The sequence below is a fragment of the Lynx rufus genome, unplaced genomic scaffold, assembly GCF_022079265.1.
Source record: "Lynx rufus isolate CCGP_SWC_20201006 ecotype Redwood Valley unplaced genomic scaffold, mLynRuf1.p SCAF_16, whole genome shotgun sequence".
Lineage (NCBI taxonomy): Eukaryota > Metazoa > Chordata > Mammalia > Carnivora > Felidae > Lynx > Lynx rufus.
Genome location: NW_025814830.1, coordinates 21,198,233 through 21,217,289, shown reverse-complemented (window position 1 = coordinate 21,217,289; position 19,057 = coordinate 21,198,233). Strand labels below are relative to the sequence as shown.

The 19,057-nt window shown below is 47.3% G+C and overlaps 2 protein-coding genes across 2 annotated transcripts in view; both read right to left on the bottom strand.

Moving 5' to 3' along the window:
* The window catches only part of GPT2 (glutamic--pyruvic transaminase 2), a 34,077-nt gene extending 25,903 nt beyond the window's left edge, over nucleotides 1-8,174 (bottom strand). Inside the window, exons 1-3 of the mRNA XM_047078343.1 lie at nucleotides 8,079-8,174; nucleotides 7,598-7,861; nucleotides 16-105 (exon numbers count right to left, since the gene is read on the bottom strand). Coding sequence (XP_046934299.1) covers nucleotides 16-105; nucleotides 7,598-7,840 — 333 coding nt within the window. The 5' untranslated portion in view covers nucleotides 7,841-7,861; nucleotides 8,079-8,174. The remainder of the gene's footprint in view (nucleotides 1-15; nucleotides 106-7,597; nucleotides 7,862-8,078) is intronic.
* Nucleotides 8,175-12,994: 4,820 nt separating this feature from the next.
* LOC124510744 (60S ribosomal protein L30-like) lies at nucleotides 12,995-18,791 on the bottom strand. The gene is made up of 2 exons (XM_047077394.1): nucleotides 18,784-18,791; nucleotides 12,995-13,349 (listed from the first exon to the last, which is right to left on the bottom strand). The coding sequence occupies exons 1-2, from the start codon at nucleotides 18,789-18,791 to the stop codon at nucleotides 12,995-12,997; spliced, it is 363 nt and encodes a 120-aa protein (XP_046933350.1).
* Between the last annotated feature and the right edge of the window lie 266 nt (nucleotides 18,792-19,057).

The following is a 19,057-nucleotide window of genomic DNA, read 5'->3' as shown; positions in this document are numbered from 1 at the left end:
TGAGGGCCAGCTTACCTGTCGGAGGAAGGTTATTGGCTGCTGGCCCATGGCCTGGGCATCCCCAATGTTGGCACGGATGACCTCAGTGAATGGTTTCTTGATACCCTGAATAGAGAGAAGGCAACAGGTGGTTACTTGGAGACTCTCAGATCCTGGATTCCAGAAGCCAAGCAATGCCCCCACAGGATATTAATAAACACTCCTAATTTGAGCCTTAGCAGGTGTCCGGCATAGTGCCAAGCCCTTGACATGGCTAGCCCCATTTAACCTTAACCACCACCCCCATGAAGAAGAACTAGTATTAATCTCATTTTACAAATGAGGAAAATGAGGCTTCAAAGGTTAAGAAACTTGCCTGAGGTCACTCCAAGATCACTCTTCTTAACCACTATGCTCACTGCGCAGCACCACCCCCCCTCCTTCTGAGAAGGCTGAAAGAGCTCTCCAGGGCCGCCACAGCACCCTGAGGCAGCTGCAGGTCCAGGGCCAGCCAGCTGTGGCCTGGGAGGGATACCTAAAAGAGGGCCTTGGGGCAAAAGTGGTGGAAGGCAGGGGTCAGCAGCAGAGGCTGCCAAACATCAGGGAGAGGCTCCCACTACTCGTCCCCAAGTGCAGCTCCACCTTGACAGCCTAAATAGCAGGGGCACTAAGGCCACCCTCCCCTCCAGAAGACCCCAATCAGCAGGGACCTCTCAGGTTGTTCCCCTGCAACCTGACTTTGCAGAATAAAAAATGTGGGTTGATTTTTACTTTAAAAAAAAAAAAAAACGCATCAGGGATGGAAAGACTGGCTGATGAGAAAACTCATGGCCACTGCCTGAACAATGTGTTCAGCACAGGAAGGAGGTCCCAGAGAGGAGGAACTCAGAGACCTCACCAACAGCAACGTCACTGGGGGTGACTGAAGGGGTCAGTCCTGGCTGATGTAAAGGGGAAAATGCACTTTGGATGGAGCACTGTGGGGATCTAGAAATGTGGGGATTCCACAGAGCTCCTTGATAAGTCCAGAATTAGCCATTGGAAGAGTAAGAATCAGTAGCAGGTTCCAGGACCTCCCAGAGCGGCTGAAGGATTATCCGAGACAAACAGTACGAAAGCACTTGGCAGAGTACAAACATCATCATCTTACAAAGCCGGACCAAGGACGAGGCTGAGAGGGTCGTGGTGGAGGAAGAAGGAGGTGGGGCAAGGAGGTGGCAGGACAGAGGGGTGGCCTGGGTAGAAGGCCTGGCCACCTTCCCATCTCCAGCTGCCCTTTCCTCAAGGGCATGCTAAACACAAATTTTAAACGTACAATTCTATGGCTTTGACGCTTCTCTCCATTTCACACAATGTGTGAATAAAAGCACCTTTAGAAAACTTCCCCTTTTTTAAAATCAGTAATGTATACTTTAAGTAAAAAACAGTGGCACACAAGTTTTCCTGACCCTCATCTGCCACCCCTAAGACCCTCCTCTATAGAAATTCTCTGGCTGCTCTGGAGCAAAGAGGCATGGGTGGCTGAGGAGGGTGTCTCATAAATGGCCCTAGACCTTCATAAACAGGGCTTGATAAGTCTCCAAAAGCTTCTGTGGGGGAAAGCTCCCTTTTAATTCCCTTGTGTTCCTTCTGCGGAGCTCTTTGGAGGTGGCCAATGTGGAAAGAGGTCCCAGGGTGAATGGGAGAAGCAGCCAAAGGGTCCTGAGGGCCAAGGCATGGGGTGACACCACCCTCTGCTCCAGGGATAGGACAGGAGTGAGAGCATGCACCTTAGAGACAGGCAGCGAGACATGCGGCCTCAGGGCTTGCCCCACAGATGGGAGGCAAGAGGCTGGGGATGGGGGAGGGACCCAGGCCATTGTGTGCAAAGGGGCAGGCCTGACCCAGCCCTTGGCACTGGCCTGGGCTCCTGGCAGAGGTCCCTCTATCAGCCGGACTGAATTGCATAGTTCTCAAGGCTCAGCAAGCTGAACACAGGTGATTTCCATGGTATGGGCATAGTCCATTCTTTGGTAGGGAGTAACTCGGTCACAGTCGAGGGCCAAGAACAAACATGCAGCTGCGGGCCCTCAGCCAACCCAATGCAGGGAGGGAATGATGCCTGGAACAGAGCGCTGGATGTCCCTTTCCCGTGCCCTCCCTCTGCACTGCTCAACCAATTCAGGGCCTGCTGACAAGGAGCCTGGGAACACTGAACATCCTTCTTGGGTCTGGGTACCCACAGACCCCAGACACTTTGCTGTGATGGATGTTTTGGGGGGTGGGGTGGAAAACTGGCTCCCGTGAATGGGCCTGCCCAAAAGGCCACCATATAGAGGAAACTTCTGGGCAGACTTCTGTATCTGGACACTCAAGATCTACATGGAATGGGAAATACCAAGGAGCAAGGGACAGACTCCTGCTCACATGACTCATCCAGGTCTGACAGGCACACCCAATGCTAATCTTGCTTCAGCCCTGCCCAGGAGCCTGCCAGGTCAGCACTAGCAACCTAGTTTCCTCTCACAGTATCCTAGAGCCCATCTAGATAATCCACCTGCATATATTCAGCCCAGAGCTGCCTCCCTGTGCAGCAATGAGATGAAGGTCCCACCCAGGGGAGCTCCTTTCCCAACATTCAGCTTAGGTAAGGATCAGGGGAGTAGGCCCCTGGGTTCTTAGGGATGCATATTTCAGCAGGTGTTAGCAGGGAAAAAGAAAGATTATCATTGTCTTCCCTGCTTACAGGCCCAGCATCACCATGAGGGCTGAGGGGATGCCAGATGATTTTTTTTTTTTTAAGTTTATTTTGAGAGAGAGAACAGGCAAAGAGAGAGAGAGAGAGAGAGAACAGGCAAAGAGAGAGAGAGAGAGAGAGAGAGAGAGAATCCCAAGGAGGCTACAGAGCCTGATGCACAGCACAGAGCCTGATGCGGGGCTCAAATTTACAAACTGTGAGAAACCTCAGCTGAAATCAAGAGTCGGATGCTTAACTGACTGAGCCACCCAGGCACCCTGGATGACAGATGATTCAAACAGGCACATGGCAGTTTCCTTGAGTGAGTGATGGCTCCTGTCATTTCATGTGACATGTGGGTGGAAAGGCTTGGTAGGACAGTTTTTCCCCAGATAATTTCCTTCTCATTCAACAAATACTTATGGATTGCCCATGCCCAGTGACAGGAATGAGCAAAACAGGAGATACTACCACCCTTCAGAGCCCAGGCTGGTAACGAATAACACGTGGGTGCAGGAAAGGGAGAGAAGGCACAGCAAGTACCACGCCAGGAACACCATGTGAAAAGACCTTCAGGCGGTGGACAGGACTAGGGCAGGCAGGAAGTCCTACAGACAGCCCCAGAAGGAGGCCCCAGAGACAAACTCAAACCAGTCCCCACTGTCCCTGAAAACAGGTGCATTTCACAAGTGAGGAAACTGAGGCTCAGCACTGGGTCTGGTCCCAACCATTGTGGAAAGACAAACAAAGCTAGAAGAAACCCAGCTGAAGCTATAAATGCCCACAATTAAGAGACTAGATGGGAGCTCCAACGGCTGAGTTTCCTAACCACGAAAGCAGGGAAGGCTGGGTGTAGGCTTCTGAACTCTGGGGGTCTGTGGGAGGGTCAACCATAGAAACTGAGACTCACAGGGCAGAAGCAGGGACGAAAGATGAATGAGCTCCAAATAGGATAATTCATGACAGCAAGGCTAAGGCCCAGGAAAGACAGAGCAAACCCCACAGAATGCACATTCCTAGACCCAAAGAGGTTCAGCACGAAGGCAAGGACAGGGGTCCATTGGTGCCTCTCCTCAAGCAACTCTCATTAGTTTGAGAAAACGGCTCTTAAGAGTTCTAACTGGCTTCTAGCTGTTTTCAAAGCATTGTTATGGACATTGCAAACTAGGCTTTAGGAGAAATATTTTGCAAATGAATAAACTGAGGCCAAGGTAGTCTGAAAGACCTGTCTGAGGCCCACAGCACATAAAAGCAAAGCCCAGGGTGTAGGTCTATGATGACTTGAGCAGGGTGGGTGGTAGAGGGTTCATCCTATTATAAGCCCACACTACACATTTATTTTATTTATCTTTATTTTTTGTTTTTTATTTTTGAGAGAGAGAGAGCATGCGTGCATGCCCATGCACAGTGGGGGAGAGGCAGAGAGAGAGAGAGAGACACAGAATCCAAAGCAGGCTCCAGGGCTTGAGCTATCAGCACAGAGCTTGACATAGGGCTCAAACCAATGAACTGTGGGATCATGACCTGAGCTGAAATCAGATGCTTAACCTACTGAGCCATGCAGGTGCCCCATCTTTATTTTAGAGAGAGAGAGAGCATGCACACAAGTGGGGGAGAGAGAGAATCCCAAGCAGGTTCCACGCTCAGCATGGAGCCCAATGCAGGGCTCGATCCCATGACTCTGGCTGGGATCATGGCTTGAGCTGAAATCAGGCATTGGACACTCAGGCGCCCCTACCTACACATTTATTTTAAAGTAGCATCTAAACTCTGAAGAAAATGACCAATTAGATTTCACCACCTGTGCTTGGAATAGCCAGGGTTTTCAATCTTAGTTCTTAGCTGACTATAACCATGTGTTATAGCACCCCCCATTTTTTACCAGGGTTTAGATGAGCACACACTGATGTTAACAGTCATAACCAGTTTTTCCCTCTATTTATGAATGTTTTGCCTCAACTGTATGTATTTTACAAATAGAAGTAAAGCCATTCCTCTGTCTCTACTTGTGCCAACTTCCTCCCTTCCTGCAGTAAAGGAAAAAAGAAGTAGGTTGAGGAAGAACTGACAGATCTTTTCAAAATTCCTGCTAATTGCAGCTTATTTTTAAGTGCCGCTCCCAGCTAACAGCACGATCTGAAAAGCTAACAGTGTCCCCCCCTTGGAGCTCTGTCAGGGAGAAACAAGGCCTCCCTGAGAGCACACAGACTGGACTGGAGAATGGCGCCTTTCATACCCACTTAGCCAACCTCCCCCCTCCTTCAGGCTTTCCTGAGGATTCTCCCCTCTATCACAGAAGGAAGAAGGATGGGACTCACCCATGAAGCCACCCCAAAGTCAAACACCAGAACCATGTGTCCAGCCAAACAGTGGGTAGTGTTTGCAGAGCACATGGTGAAATAATTCCATAAGGTAGCACAATGGCCAGGACACCTTCAAATGGACAAGATGGTACAAAAGTCAGGGCGGGGGACTTTGGGCCCACAAGCCACCTCTTTCCTCTTATAGACCAGGGAAACCAAAGCCCAGAGAGCATAGGAGATTCACGCCAAGTCACCCTACTCCCTGCAAACCCTTGCTCATCCCATCTCTACCCAATCAAATCCTTTATAACATCAGTCCTGTTTTGGTCACTGCAATACAAAACAGAGGTAGAAAAAAAAATGAAGCTGTGCCAAGCCCAGCCCTCTCCCCACCCCCCCCCCCACCACCCTGCATGCCAAAAAAGACTGGGAAAATATGGCTCTCTCAGAAGGCGCCCTGTGTAAGCTAGTAAAGTGGACAGAGGTGGTCTCCCAAAATGAAAGGTTAGGTGAGGCTATGCCAGCTTGGTCGAGCTACGTCTCCAGCACCTAGACTGGGAAACAGAGACTCAGATGAAGTGAGAATAAAACACGAAGAGATGGGCTTGAATGAAAACACCAGACGATGCAAAGTGGACAGAAAACACCTCAACTCACTCAGGAGTAGGCCATGGGAGTGTAGGGTGTCTATACCAGAAATCACAGGTGTTTCTGGCTTAAATGACCAATAAATTTGTCCACCTCAATCATGGAACCATACCCTACTGGAAACCCTTGATAGTTCCCCCACTTCACACCACAAAACTTTGCACCATAAAGTCCTGAGCCCAGCACCCAAGACTCTAGTCCCCCTTTTCTGTTTCATTCATCTCTCATATGCCCCTGCCATAGCGCTCTTCCAACAGCACCATCCCCTTCCACAAATGCCCAGAATTTCCCAACCTTCTGTCTTTGCTCACAGCCCTGCTCCCACATGGAATGCTCTTACATTTTTCTCTGCTAAAAAATCCCACCAATCTTTAAAAAATTGGGGGAGGAGAGGCTCGGGCCCAGAGAACCGTATGGCAGTCAACCTCCTGAAGGCAAAGACAGGGCCCCTTTCTGTCCTAATCATCCTCCTACTTCATGAAGCCCACAACCAAGCTGTTATTTAGCAAAAGATAGATAGGGATAATCCCTGGAACCCCTACCAGCTCTGGAATCCGAGAAATTAGCTGTAAAGTGATAAACCAGGAACAATCTAATCTCAGCTTTGTTTTAACAGGAAGACTGTTGTCTCCAGAACCATCACCTCCAGTCAGCCAGATATCAACAAGAAGCAGAGCAGCAAAACTCATGTTTTCTGCCCCTGGCCCATAGAAACTGAGCCAGCCTCCTTTAAGCTAAACCCCAATCAAACCCCTACCCAAGGAGTCAGAGGGAGACACTGGACTCTGATTTGTCCAGCTCATTAATTTCAGTCAGGAGAACTGGGCATTCCACCATAGCTTTTTCCCATGCATTCAAGGGACAGTAAGTAATCAATTTGCCCCCCAGTCATCCAGTTCTAGTGCCTCTGAGAGCAAGATCAAGGAACCCACCCCCACCCCCCCTCTGGGTTAGAACTATCTTAAGCAAGCAGCTATTTCATCAGATCTTACAAATCTTAGCAGTGTTTACATTTTTTTTTTTTTTTTTTTACATTGCCCCTCTTGACATGGCCTCCTAAATTCCACTCAGATTAGAACTGGTGTCCTACAGGGGCATCTCTCACAAACACCCAGTCACCCGGTTGGAAGGAGGGAGAAATCACCCCTGGGAATGTGGTCACTTTACAGCAACTATGAACTAAAGCCATGATCCTAGCCAGCCAGCCACTGAGATGAAAAAAGTCCCAGAGCCATCCTACCAAGGCCCCAAAGGCCCAAGATTTTGACTACTCACCAGGGACGAATGTGTCCTCAGAAAACAAAATGTGGTGGCTAATCAAGGTTCCAGTGAGGGGCCTAAAGGAAGGAATTGTTCAGGATCCTCCTCCACACCTCCACTCTTGTCATGAAATCATTACTGGCAGAATGACCCAAAAGGTCTCAGATGGAAAGGAAAAGGCTTTGGGAACAAACCCAAGTCTTAGAGCCTTCCTCCTTCTCCTCCAACCTAACTTGATATCCTTCCCACCACTCTCATCCAGCACCTCCTTACACCGCTCCTCCCTTTTACTTTCTTCAAAGCACTATTCACTATCTGAAATTCTCGTCTATTTTTCTACTGCTTGTTGTTGCCCTCCCCCCTTGGATCTTGGTTTCACTCGGGTAGGACAGTCACATAACGTGCAGTGCCTGGCACTAGAGTCGCTCAATTACAACTGATGAATTCAGATCAACAAGTGAACGGTATCTAAGGGCCTTACTTTGTGCCAGGTGCCCAGCACTACTGGATGAAGGGATGGGAGATGGACATTCTTCTTTTAGCCAACTAAGGAGCTGGCCACTGGGGTGGGAGTAAGTCAAGCGGGTGGACCCCAGGCGCAGGCAGCTACTGCTCTCCCCCTACCCCACTTCAGCTCCCCTTGGGCCCTACTAGGGCCCTCCCACCCCGCTAGCCCCGCGCCCGCACTCACCCGCTGCAGCTCGAGCTCTATCTCACCGGCCTTGAGCACGATGGGTCCCCGCACCGCGTACTCCACAGCCTTCACCTGCGGGTTCATGGACTCGAGCGTAAGGATGCGCTCGCGTCGGCTCCGCTCCGGCCGCACCTTGAGCACCGCGGAGGCCTCGGCGGCCGCGCTGCTCTGACTACGGCCCCAAGGGCCTGGAGTCCGAGGGCAACAGCCCAGCCGGACCAGTGCCGCTGCCCGCTGCATCGCGCGCCCGCCCAGGAAAACCTTGGCACAAAAAGAAAAAGAACGAACACGTCGTGCACAATCCAAGGCAAGCACCAGTGCCCCCGCCCCCAAACCCAGCCAAGGGCCTTTTCAGCGAGCAGTGCCAGCCTGGCTCCGGGGCTGGGTGCCCATCCCCCGGCGACTCGGACCCTCCACCGCGCCACTGCAGAGCCTAGCAGTTTTGCAAAAGCTGCACCTAACGCATGCATCAACGTGCCTGTCGCCACCGCCTGGCCACCCCTCGCCGCGCCCCGCTAGTGCGCGCGCTTAAAACTGGTCCCGGGCTCCGGCACCAGCAGCCGCATCTCAGCGCCCCAAGCCCGCACAGCCCGGCCCCCAGCGATCGCACACCCACAGCCGGCGGATCCGCCCCGGGCCTGCCCACTGACTCCTGGGCCTTGTAGTTCCCCAGTCTGCTTCCGGAGCTGGTGTGGCGGACTGGATCAACTACAAGTCCCAAAGTGCCCCGCGCCGGCCCGATTCGGGGCCGGACAAGAGGCGGGAACGGTCTTCGGAAGCTGGCCGAGTGGGAGGGGGCAGCCTCTTTGTCCTCGCTGAGGGTGCTGAGAGTTGGGCTGCGGCCAGAGTTGGGCTGGGGCCAGCCAGGGGCTGTTCTTTCAGCCTTCTGCGAATTTAGAGCTATTTGCAGCGTCTCCTTGGAGGGCATCCCGCCTTCCCACAGCCCCTCCCCCCACTACCCAATACCTGCGAGGAGGCAGGCTGAGAGATGGTGCAGTCCTCGTCCGGAGTTTCATCATCCAGGGCCCTACAGTGGCTGGTAGGTTAGGAGTTTGGGACTTCACTGCCACTCTTACCCCTTCTGAATGTGGGTTTCCTTGTTAGAAAAGCGGAGGTCTGAACCTAGATTTTAAGAGTTATTGTGAGAATTAAAGGATCAGCACCTGGCAGGTACCAGGTGGTCAGGCTTTTCCTGACTACTCCATCTGGAGTCTTTCCCCACCGTCATTGCCTCTTTATTTCCTTGCAAGCGTCTGAAATTATCGTATTTATATACTTCTTACTGACTTGTTAAGCTCCATTCACCATGTAAGCTCAAGAAGGGCAGTTTTCTTTGTTCATCCTATTCATATGGCACCTGTAAAGTTTCCTGGCACATAGTAGGCACTAGTAAATATTTGAAGAATGACTGCTCAGCATAGGATAGCTATTATTTTTGGCAAAGATATTAACAGGCAGAGGCACCCTGGCTCCCTGAGGGTGGGCAAGAATAGGACTGGAAGACACCAGGTCTGAGACCCCAAAATCCAGGGAGTATGTGAGAAAAGTCACTGTCCCTCCCTGGGCCTCAGGTTCTCTATCTGCAAAGTAAATTGGATTAAGTAACCTGTAAGGTCCCTTCCCATCTTGGAAACACTGCCTAGGTGTTTTTCAGGTAGAAAAACAGCCCAAAGCTCCCTCACCCCAAAAAACACACACACTCACAGTAGATGTGTGAAAGTAGGAAGGGGGGGAGGGGAACTTAAAAAACACGGCAGTGTAGGGGCACCTGGGTGGCTCAGTTAAGCAACCAGCTCTTGGTTTCTGTTCAGGTCATGATCTCACTATTGTGAGTGTGGGTGTCCTCACTCAGCGTGGAGCCTGCCTGGGTGCTCTCCCTCCCTCCCTCTCTCTGTGCCCCTCTTCCCCTTGTGCTTTCTCTCTCTCTCAAAATAAATTAGCAAACTTTAAAAACAAAAAACCCTCCATAGCAGTGTAGGGGAGAAGGTACTGGAAAATCCAGGTTTAAATGTAGCTACATATAGTCCCTTACCTCTTGATTGACTTTGAGCATGTTACCTAGCCTTTGTAAGCTTAGTTTTACGTCATGGGACTGTGAAGAAAGTTCAGTGGGGTAACTGAAAAAGCCAAAAGTTTGGAACCTAGTGCTGTGGGTCAGTCTTATTCATCCTTGTCAAGAGAATGCCATATACCTGGATTAAATAAATTGATTACCAATAAAAGGGTAAATGGGATGGAGAGAGCAGCAGAAACCAAAAATCTCTCTGAATATTCCTATTAGCAAACTGGCTTGCCCACCAAAGACCCTGGAAGTTTATTTGGGCGTCTCATCAATGGTTCCACCTCCAGCACCTATGTCTATACTGTCTTCTTCCTGGCTTCGGTCTCAGTGGCCAGGTATTCAGTTTCCAGGTAAAAGATTTCCCCCCAGGGAGTTTGGCTTCCCTAAGGACTACACTGCCTTCAACGTCATGTTCTCACCTGCTCTGCCCAGTTGTGGAGAAACACACCCACACACCCCTCCACCTCTAAACACACTTAACCTTGACCTGCATCTGATGTCAACACAGTCCCTCACTGTTCACCCAAGGGTTGGTGCACTTCCTGTTGTCTCCACCCCTGATCAGAAGGGGCAGAGGAGGTAGAAGGAAGGGCAGGCATAGAGGGGAACACAAATCTATTTGCACAACTGGGAAAAACAATGCGTAGCACACAGTCCATCTACGTGGGCTCCCACGTCATCATGGTAGAAAACAAGTTAGTGTCCCAATTATGTCCTTTGCCAACCTGTCACGATTACATGAAAAGAAAGCTCCCTTTCTTTCCTGTGAACCATGCTTTACAATCTGCAAAGCACTTTCCTATCTATCACTGCATTTGAACCTGATTGACATCAATGAAGTGAAAAAGGCAGGCATTATCCCCATCTTACAGGTGAACCTCAAAGAGATTAAGTGACTTATTCAGATGGCACAGCTAAGTGTAGAGCAGGGACTGTGATTTCTAACCCAGTGATGTAGCTCATACCTGCAGGGACCAGGCTCGTATAGCTCTCTGGGTTTGGAAATTTGCACTGACATTGCAATGCACTGGGCCCTTAAAAGGCTTATGGGTGGTAGTTGTGGTGATGTTGATGGTGGTAATAGTGTGAACTTTGCCTTTACTTTGCCCTTTAGACCAGATTGGTGTGGGGCAGGAGCAGGCTCCTAAATATTAAAGATAAAACCTGAAATAGTCATGAATGTCCTCCCTGTGAGCTGGATGAGAACTCCAAATACACAGCAAGCTCTTGACGATCCACATAATTGGGAAAGTCATTTGTTTGCAAGACATGGTACGAGTCTTTATTTCTTAACAAGTTTTTACTTCATTCCTTACCATGTACCAGGTACTGGCCTGAACTCTGGGACTATAGTGAGTCACACAGATGGTCCTTGCCTGCACAAACATATAGTGTCTTAGGAAAGACAGACATCCGTTAGATAATCACACACACACAAGCATGTGATTACAAACTGTGATAACTACTGGGGAGAAAAAGGACAGAGTTTTATGAGCACTTATAGCCCAGAGGTCTGAGTGAAAGTTTCCCAGAGGACGAAGCCTATGAACTACCCAGAAGCCTGTCAGGATGATAAGGGATAGCAGTACTGACCCATGTGGTAGACATGGGGATGTGCCCTCACCCATCAAGGAAAAACTTGCCTAAAAAATAGGAGGGGAGAACTTGCCTTCAACCAAGGGGTGTGGTTAGCAGACAGCCTCTACCTGTCAGTGCCATCAGTGTCAGCCTCACTTGCACAGAACTGCCTTGCCTGAGGTTGCCATCACACCCTAACTGGAGAAGCCTAAACTTAGTGACAGAGCAAGACTCAGCAAGTGCTGGAGCAATATTTGCTCCAAGCCTTCCCCAGGAGGTTGGCTGAGGCTTTGGCAAGCCTGCTTCATGGCTTTTCTTTCTCTGCCCAACCCTGCTTCCTCCCACTTCCACTTATAGAAGTAGATCCCTAATATCCATCTTGCACTTCACACTCCATCTCTGTCAGTTATGAGGCAGACAACATCCCAGGCCAGGGACTGGTGAGGAGCTCCAAGGAGGCTAGGGTGACTGTAGAGTAGACAGTGAGGAAGAAGGGCAGAGCTAGAAGACAAGGGTCAGAGGTGAGTGGTGTTGGACAGGTGGCCTGGGTCCTAAATGTAAGAATTTCAGTTTTCATCCTAAGAACAATTAGAAGCCTCTGGAAAGCTTAAAGTAGGGGAGTGACACAATCCTATTTATGTTTAAATTCTGCTGCATGAAAATGGATTGTAGAGGGTGCGAGAGGATGGATTGTGGTACCAACAAGGTCCACTGTTGGCCTGGACTGAAGAATGGATGATGAGAAATAGGCTCTTCTGCATCTCCAATCTGGTCTAAAGGGCAAAGTAAAGGCATATTACCTTTTACACAGAAGTTCTCTGTCGAATCAATGAATGGAGTAGACTCTACAAGGTCCGAGCTCTCTACAAGGTCCATGCTCTCAAGGTCCTTGCAGTCCAGCAGGAGATGGGCAGTGCATAGTAAGTGTTAAGAGTAGCCCCCAAGAGTGCAGAGCAGCCAGTCCTTGTAGTCAGTGAGGGCCAGAACAGAAAGTGAGAGGATCTTCCAAGAGCAGATGCGCATTATGGTGCTGGAGTGAGAGATGGATGACATTCCAGAATGTCAAATCATGCTCAAGTTGGGTGCTCGGGTGACTTAAGGGTAACTCTTGGTCTCTTGCTCCCAAGGACACTTGGGGAGCTCAGTAGAAGTTAGTGCCCTTAATAATCAAATGCCTTGATCCAGGGCAGTGATTCTAAAGTGTTATTGAGGAGCCCCTGATTGTTTCCTTAAAATGCAGATTCAGAGTTGTACTTGGATTTGTTCGTTCTGAAACTCCAGGGGTGGGTTTACCCAGGGTTTTCCTATAATCAGTATTTTGATGTGCACTCAAGTTTGAGAACCACAGGTGCAAAGCAAGGCTTGGCAGTATCATAGTGGAAAAAGCATAGATCAGAGAGTTCTGAATTCTGGTTCCAAATTTGTCTCTAACCTGTTGTATGTATGACCTTGAGCCAGCACTGTCCTCTTCTTGGGCCTTAGCCTCCTCATCTGCAGAACAACCTGCATTTCTACCTGATTTCTAAGTGACTGGCCCTGGCTTGAAGATATTTCAGCCTCCTCTTCAAGCCCAACTGACTCCCTCAGTCACAGCTGCAGCCTCTGCTCACTGAGCCTCAGTTTCCTTACCTGTCAGTAAGGTGATGACAGTGTTTAATCCTTCCTGAGAGGATTAAACGGTTAAAAAAAATTTTTTTAACAGTGTTTTTAAAACAAGCTCTGGTCAGTTTTATTAAAGAAAAGTTTTGCATGATTTACTTTTCACCAATCTGTTCTGGCATGCTTCTAATTACATCAGAATCACCTGGATCAATGCTAGTCAGAGTGCTTACTCTGTAATATTTCTTCCATGCTGTGCTCAAATTAATATTATTGCCACTGTAGTGATGGGCGCCAGTTTTAGCCAACATGCCACAGTATTCTATCTCAGATTTCCTCAAGGCTGGGCAGTTGTTGTCGAGGACAGCCAGTTTCACTTTGCCATATCTGATTATTTTCAGAGTCTGTTTGTACCCCAGCATGTACTTTCCACTTGTCATAACGAGTTGGAAACTAGAATTGACCAACTCCAGTGACTTTTTCATCTTCTTTGCTGCCACTATCTTCCTGCTTTAGGTGTGAATCAGCCCCAACCAAGATGCCCGGGAATGACAAGACTAAAATGATATTTTTCTTTTTTTCTTTCTTTCTTCCTTCCTTCTTTCCTTCCTTCCTCCCTCCCTCCCTCCCTCTTTCTTTTCCTTTCCTTTCCTTTCCTTTCCTTTCCTTTCCTTTCTTTTCTTTTCTTTTCTTTTCTTTTCTTTTCTTTTCTTTTCTTTTCTTTTCTTTTCTTTTCCTTTTCTTTTCTTTTCTTTTCTAAGTAGGCTCTATGCCCAACATGGAGCTTGAATTCTTGATCCCTGGATTAAGAGTTGCATGCTCTTGGAGCGCCTGGGTGGCGCAGTCGGTTAAGCGTCCGACTTCAGCCAGGTCACGATCTCGCAGTCCGTGAGTTCGAGCCCCGCGTCGGGCTCTGGGCTGATGGCTCAGAGCCTGGAGCCTGTTTCCGATTCTGTGTCTCCCTCTCTCTCTCTGCCCCTCCCCCGTTCATACTCTGTCTCTCTCTGTCCCAAAAAATAAATAAACGTTGAAAAAAAATATTTAAAAAAAAAAAAAAAGTTGCATGCTCTATAGACTGAGCCAGCCAGGTGCCCCTAAAATGATGTTTTTTAACTTCTTTTTTAATGGATATTAGGATAGATTTGAAAATCTGAAAGAATAAACAGTCCATTGTTAATGATGTTTATCTTTGAGTGGTGGGCTTATTGATGACTAATTTTTCCTTTTGCTTAACATACTGTCAATGTTTTAAAAAATAATGATAAGGGGCACCTGGGTGGCTTAGTTGGTTAAGCGGCCAACTCTTGATTTTGGTTCAGGCTATGTTCTCACAGTTTATGGATTGGAGCCCTGTGTGGGCCTCTGTGCTGACAGCGTGGATCCTGCTTGGGATTCTCTTTCCCCCTCTCTCTGCACTCCCCTACTCGTGCTCTCTCTTTCTCTCTCTCAAAATAAATAAATTTTAAAAAACTTAAAAAGGTCATGACCTCACTGTTTGTAGGTTCAAGCCCTGTGTCCAGCTCCATGCTGACAGTGAGGAGCCAGATTTGGATCCTCTGTCTCCCTCTCTCTGCCCCTCCCCTGCTCTCTATGTCTCTCCAAATAATAATAATAATAATAATAATAATAATAATAATAATAAATAAAATAAAATTTAAAAATGCTCAAAATAGTAAATTTTATGTATATTTTACCATAATAAAAAGTAATCACAAGGATTTCCTGTATGTTGCAAGAAAAATTTTTTTTTTACTTCTTTAGAGAGAGAGACAGCAAGAATGAAAGGGGATGGGGCAGAGACAGAGGTGAGAGAGAGAGAGAAGATGCGGGGCTCAAAGTCACCAACTGTGAGATCATGACCTGAGTGGAAATCGGAAGCTATTGACTGAGGCACCCAGGTGCCCCACAGGAAAGTTTAAAAAGGGAAACAATGTAACTCTTAGACCGTTGTGGTGTTATTTCAGAGATGGCTACTGTGAGTGGATCTGGGAGCATTTGCTCAGGCTTCTCCATCTCTCTTTGTCTCTGCCACAAACCAGTCAGCTTCTATCCTTGCTCCTCATGGTTCCCTTTCTAAATAAGGGTCATTTTTTTAAAAAGTCAGTCTTGAGATTTGAGGAGAAAATTAGCAGGGAATTTCATTGAGATCCATCTGCTGAGTCAATTTGAGGCAAATTATTGCCTCCCTAACAAGCAAATATTAGTTGAGTTGAGCTAATAGCCAGGACACACGTATCAGTAAAGCTTTCGAAATGACCTGCAAAGTGGGTTAAAGATAAACTTGTAAAGATACAAAGCCAAGCTAGACAAGGCAACTGGCATGTTCAACATAAGTGTAATTTACAGAGATTGAGACAGAATAAAGACATTTCACAAAAGCAGTATTTACAATTCAGTATTGCATTGACAACATGTCAAAGCAGAGGTAGAATGTTGTGGTCTTAGCAGCCAAATCAAAAAAATCCAGAAAGTACTGAACATGAGGAGAGGAAAGGGTAGAAAAGCAAAGGAGAAAGAGCAATTGTATAAGCTTCAGGAGCAAATACAGCCTCTTTCATTCAGTGTATTTGTTGTTCCACATTCCTTGATTTCTTGCTTCCTGGTCCTGCGGGGGTATGAGGACTCTGACTTTACTTTTTCCATGAAGGACATTGGGGAGACTTCAGAAACAGTCCAAGAGACCAATATAAAGAAAACCCTTAGCAGCAAACTCAGTGATTTTAGCTATTCAGTGCCTTAAAGCACAGACAAAATATATTAAGCAATGGCTTGAATCAGTATCTCCAGCTGGTTTATTCTCCAACTTTTCCCAGATATTTTCTTCATGAAGCCACATAATCTTTCACCTAGAGAGGCTTGCAAAATAGTTTCAGGACCTAGGAACTTAGGAGAAAAAAAATATTTATGCAAGGTCTTGTGCTTTGAAAAAAAAATTTTTAATGTTTATTTTTTTATTAAAAAAAATTTTTTTACATTTATTTATTTTTGAGAGACAAAGCACAAGTGGGGGAGGGCAGAGAGAGAAAGAGACACAGAATCCGAAGCAGGCTTCAGGCTCTGAGCTGTCAGCAGGAGCCCAATGTGGGGCTCAAACTCACAAACCATGAGATCATGACCTGAGCCAAAGTCAGAAGCTTAAACGACTTAGCCACCCAGGTGCCCTGCAAGGCCTTGTTTTGTAGTTCTCATTTATTCTTTTTTTAAAAAAAAATTTTTTTTTCAACGTTTATTTATTTTTGGGACAGAGAGAGACAGCATGAACAGGGGAAGGGCAGAGAGAGGGGGAGACAGAATCGGAAACAGGCTCCAGGCTCTGAGCCATCAGCCCAGAGCCCGACGCGGGGCTCGAACTCACGGACCGCGAGATCGTGACCTGGCTGAAGTCGGACGCTTAACCGACTGCGCCACCCAGGCGCCCCTCATTTATTCTTTTAAATTAAAAAAAAAAAAAAAGTTTACTTTCAACTTTACGTGTTTTTTTTGTTGTTTTTTTGTTTTCTTTTTGGGGAGTTTTGTTGTTGTTGTTTTTTTTTTTTTTTTGAGAGAGAGTGCATGCAGGGCAGAGGGGCAGAGAGAGAGAATCCCAAGCAGGCTTCGTGCTGTGAGCACAAGCTTGTTGGGGGCTTGAACTCGGTAACTGTGAGATCATGACCTGAGCTAAAACCAAGAGTCGGAGGCTTAACCGACTGAGCCACCCAGGCACCCCTCTTTTAGCTTTTAAATTCTAGCTCTTGTTCATTCTTCAGACTCTTCTGTGTTTTAAGAAATTTTAAGAAAGGAAATCTGTTTCTTATTTTATGCCTGGGGACACAGGCACAGATATTTACCTAGAACATTATCTGTGATTTGGGTTTGGCACAAAGCTTTCTTTATTAATAATATTTTTTAATTATAGCTAATATTTATTAAGCATTTTAAATGTGTCAGGTTCTGTATTAAGCACTCTACTGCATTGTCTCATACAAGCTTCAGAACAACCCAATGACATACTTACTACTATGATCCCCATTACATAGACAGGAATACTGATGTTCAGAAAGATTGGGCTACTTGTGACAATCACATAGCTAATAAGTGGCAGAGCTGAAATTTGAACCTAAGACCTCAAAGCCTCAGTCCCACGAGACTGCTCCCACTTTGACACTAGTCACAAGTAGAGTCTCCAAGCTACCTGCACTCTGCCTAAACAACTACAAACTCAAGCGTTCCTGAGACACTCCACTCAGGCTCAATAATTCTCTAGAATGACTCACAGAACTCAGGAAAGCACTATACTTATGATTACAATTGTATGATAAAGAACACAACTCAGGAGCAGCTAAATGGAAGAGATGAACAGGGCAAAGTATGGGCGGGTGGGGGAAGTGCGACGGCACAGAGCTTCCATGCCCTCTTTAGGCGAGCCAGCTATGATAGGAAAAGATAGGATTTAGTAGGCAGAGAGGGAAAGATTATGACCTGAGGTCCCTGGGTGGGGAAAAACACATGTTTTGGAACAATGCTGGGAGCATCTGACCACAGCAAAGCTCGTTGGGCATAAAGTTCCTCTTAAGAATGTGACAGATTATCATCTACTCCCCCTCAGGTTTCCCTCAATAATTTGACAAAAGACCTGACTAAAAATAAGTAGTAGATCATAAAACATCTATAAGTAGACCTACAAGGAATGATGTGGCCATAGGCCACCCCTCATACAATGGAAATGAGCCAATCAGGAATGGACAACCCAGCACCTAGAGCTATCAAGCCAATAAGGGAAGAACCCGAGAAGGAACAAGGGGGAAGGGATGGGGAGCGACCAGAACCTTATAAAACATGGACCCTTGCCTGTAGTCAAAGGCATTCACTTTCAAATACCCGCTCTCTGCAAAAAGAGCTTTCCTACTATTCCTTTCTGACCTTATACTCTAATAAGCTTTTTCCTGCTTCTCATCCTGTGTCCGCCTCTTCATTCTTCAAAGTGGTGAGACAACAAAACCTGGGTATTGAGGTAAAAAATCCTACAGCATTTCTTTGTGGGCTTGTCTGGGATATCAATGTCTTCCAACCATAAGTTAAGAGTAGCCAGCACCCCCCCCCTTTTCTTTCTATCATAAATAAAACTCTCAAACTAAATAATGGGCACCTGATCTCCCAATATAATTGGGAATGTCAGTGTGGTGGAGCCCCAATTTCCTTTTGAGAAAAACTTCTGGATGCATGGGCTCAGGGGAGGCCAAACAGCAACTGATGGGTCCTGACCAAGGCGACTTTTTGATGGATGCTTGAAGGCCTTTGGCAGGACCTAATCCCTGATCATCCATTTGGGTAACCAGTGGAATTCTCTTTCTGTCTTGGCCAGCCTCTCCCTTTGGGAAATGGGTGGAAGAGCCCAGGACTGATCCCTTGGATATTCTCCAGGAGTTATCTGGATGACTTCCAAGGGGTCTTACTCACAAGTTTCCTAACTACAGTGGAAGGCAGTCCTGTGCTTGCTTCCATTTTTGACACTCTGGCATGGCTCACCTCCCAGGTCCCCATTTTTTGGATCTTTGATTTTCAAATGTCTCTTCCAGAGCAGAGAGCAGCACTGACTTCCATGCCACCTGGGCTCACCACCCTCCTCCTGCTCCTGATGTCCATGGAGTGGATGGGAGAGAAGACATTTGGCAGGCTCCCTCAAGATGCAGATGATAATTAGAGCCAACTGTCTCTGGTTAGTCTACCTCAGGATGGGGACTTTAAGTAAGGAATATTCCCAAGCAGCTGCCAAAACTCCTTTTGTTTCTAGGAACTTCCCCATCTTTTCTGGCCTGACATGGACTGCCCATTTCCACTTGTTGGTGGGAGAAAAAAAATATCTGCATCTGCTCATCTGTCTGAGCTGACAGGCTGCAGGACCAGGAGACCTCTCTCTCAGCCCTCTGGGCTTTTATCTGTGTCCAGGCTTCTTTATGAACCTCACCTCTTCATCTTCCCCTCTCTATTCCTGTTTCTGCCCCACCTTGGGTGCAGCCTACAAACTGGTTCTTATACAATCCTTGGTGCCTCAGGGACCACTGGCTCTAACTCCTCCTTTGCTGTCCAGGGGCAAAAAACACCCCCTTACTTGTACCGCTTACTTCAGATTTCCCCACTGGTGCCCCAGATAAAAATTGACAATGGTGAACAAATTGATTGACTTTTAAATGGACACAGGTGGAACATATTCAGTATTTAAACAGATTTTAGTTTATTGG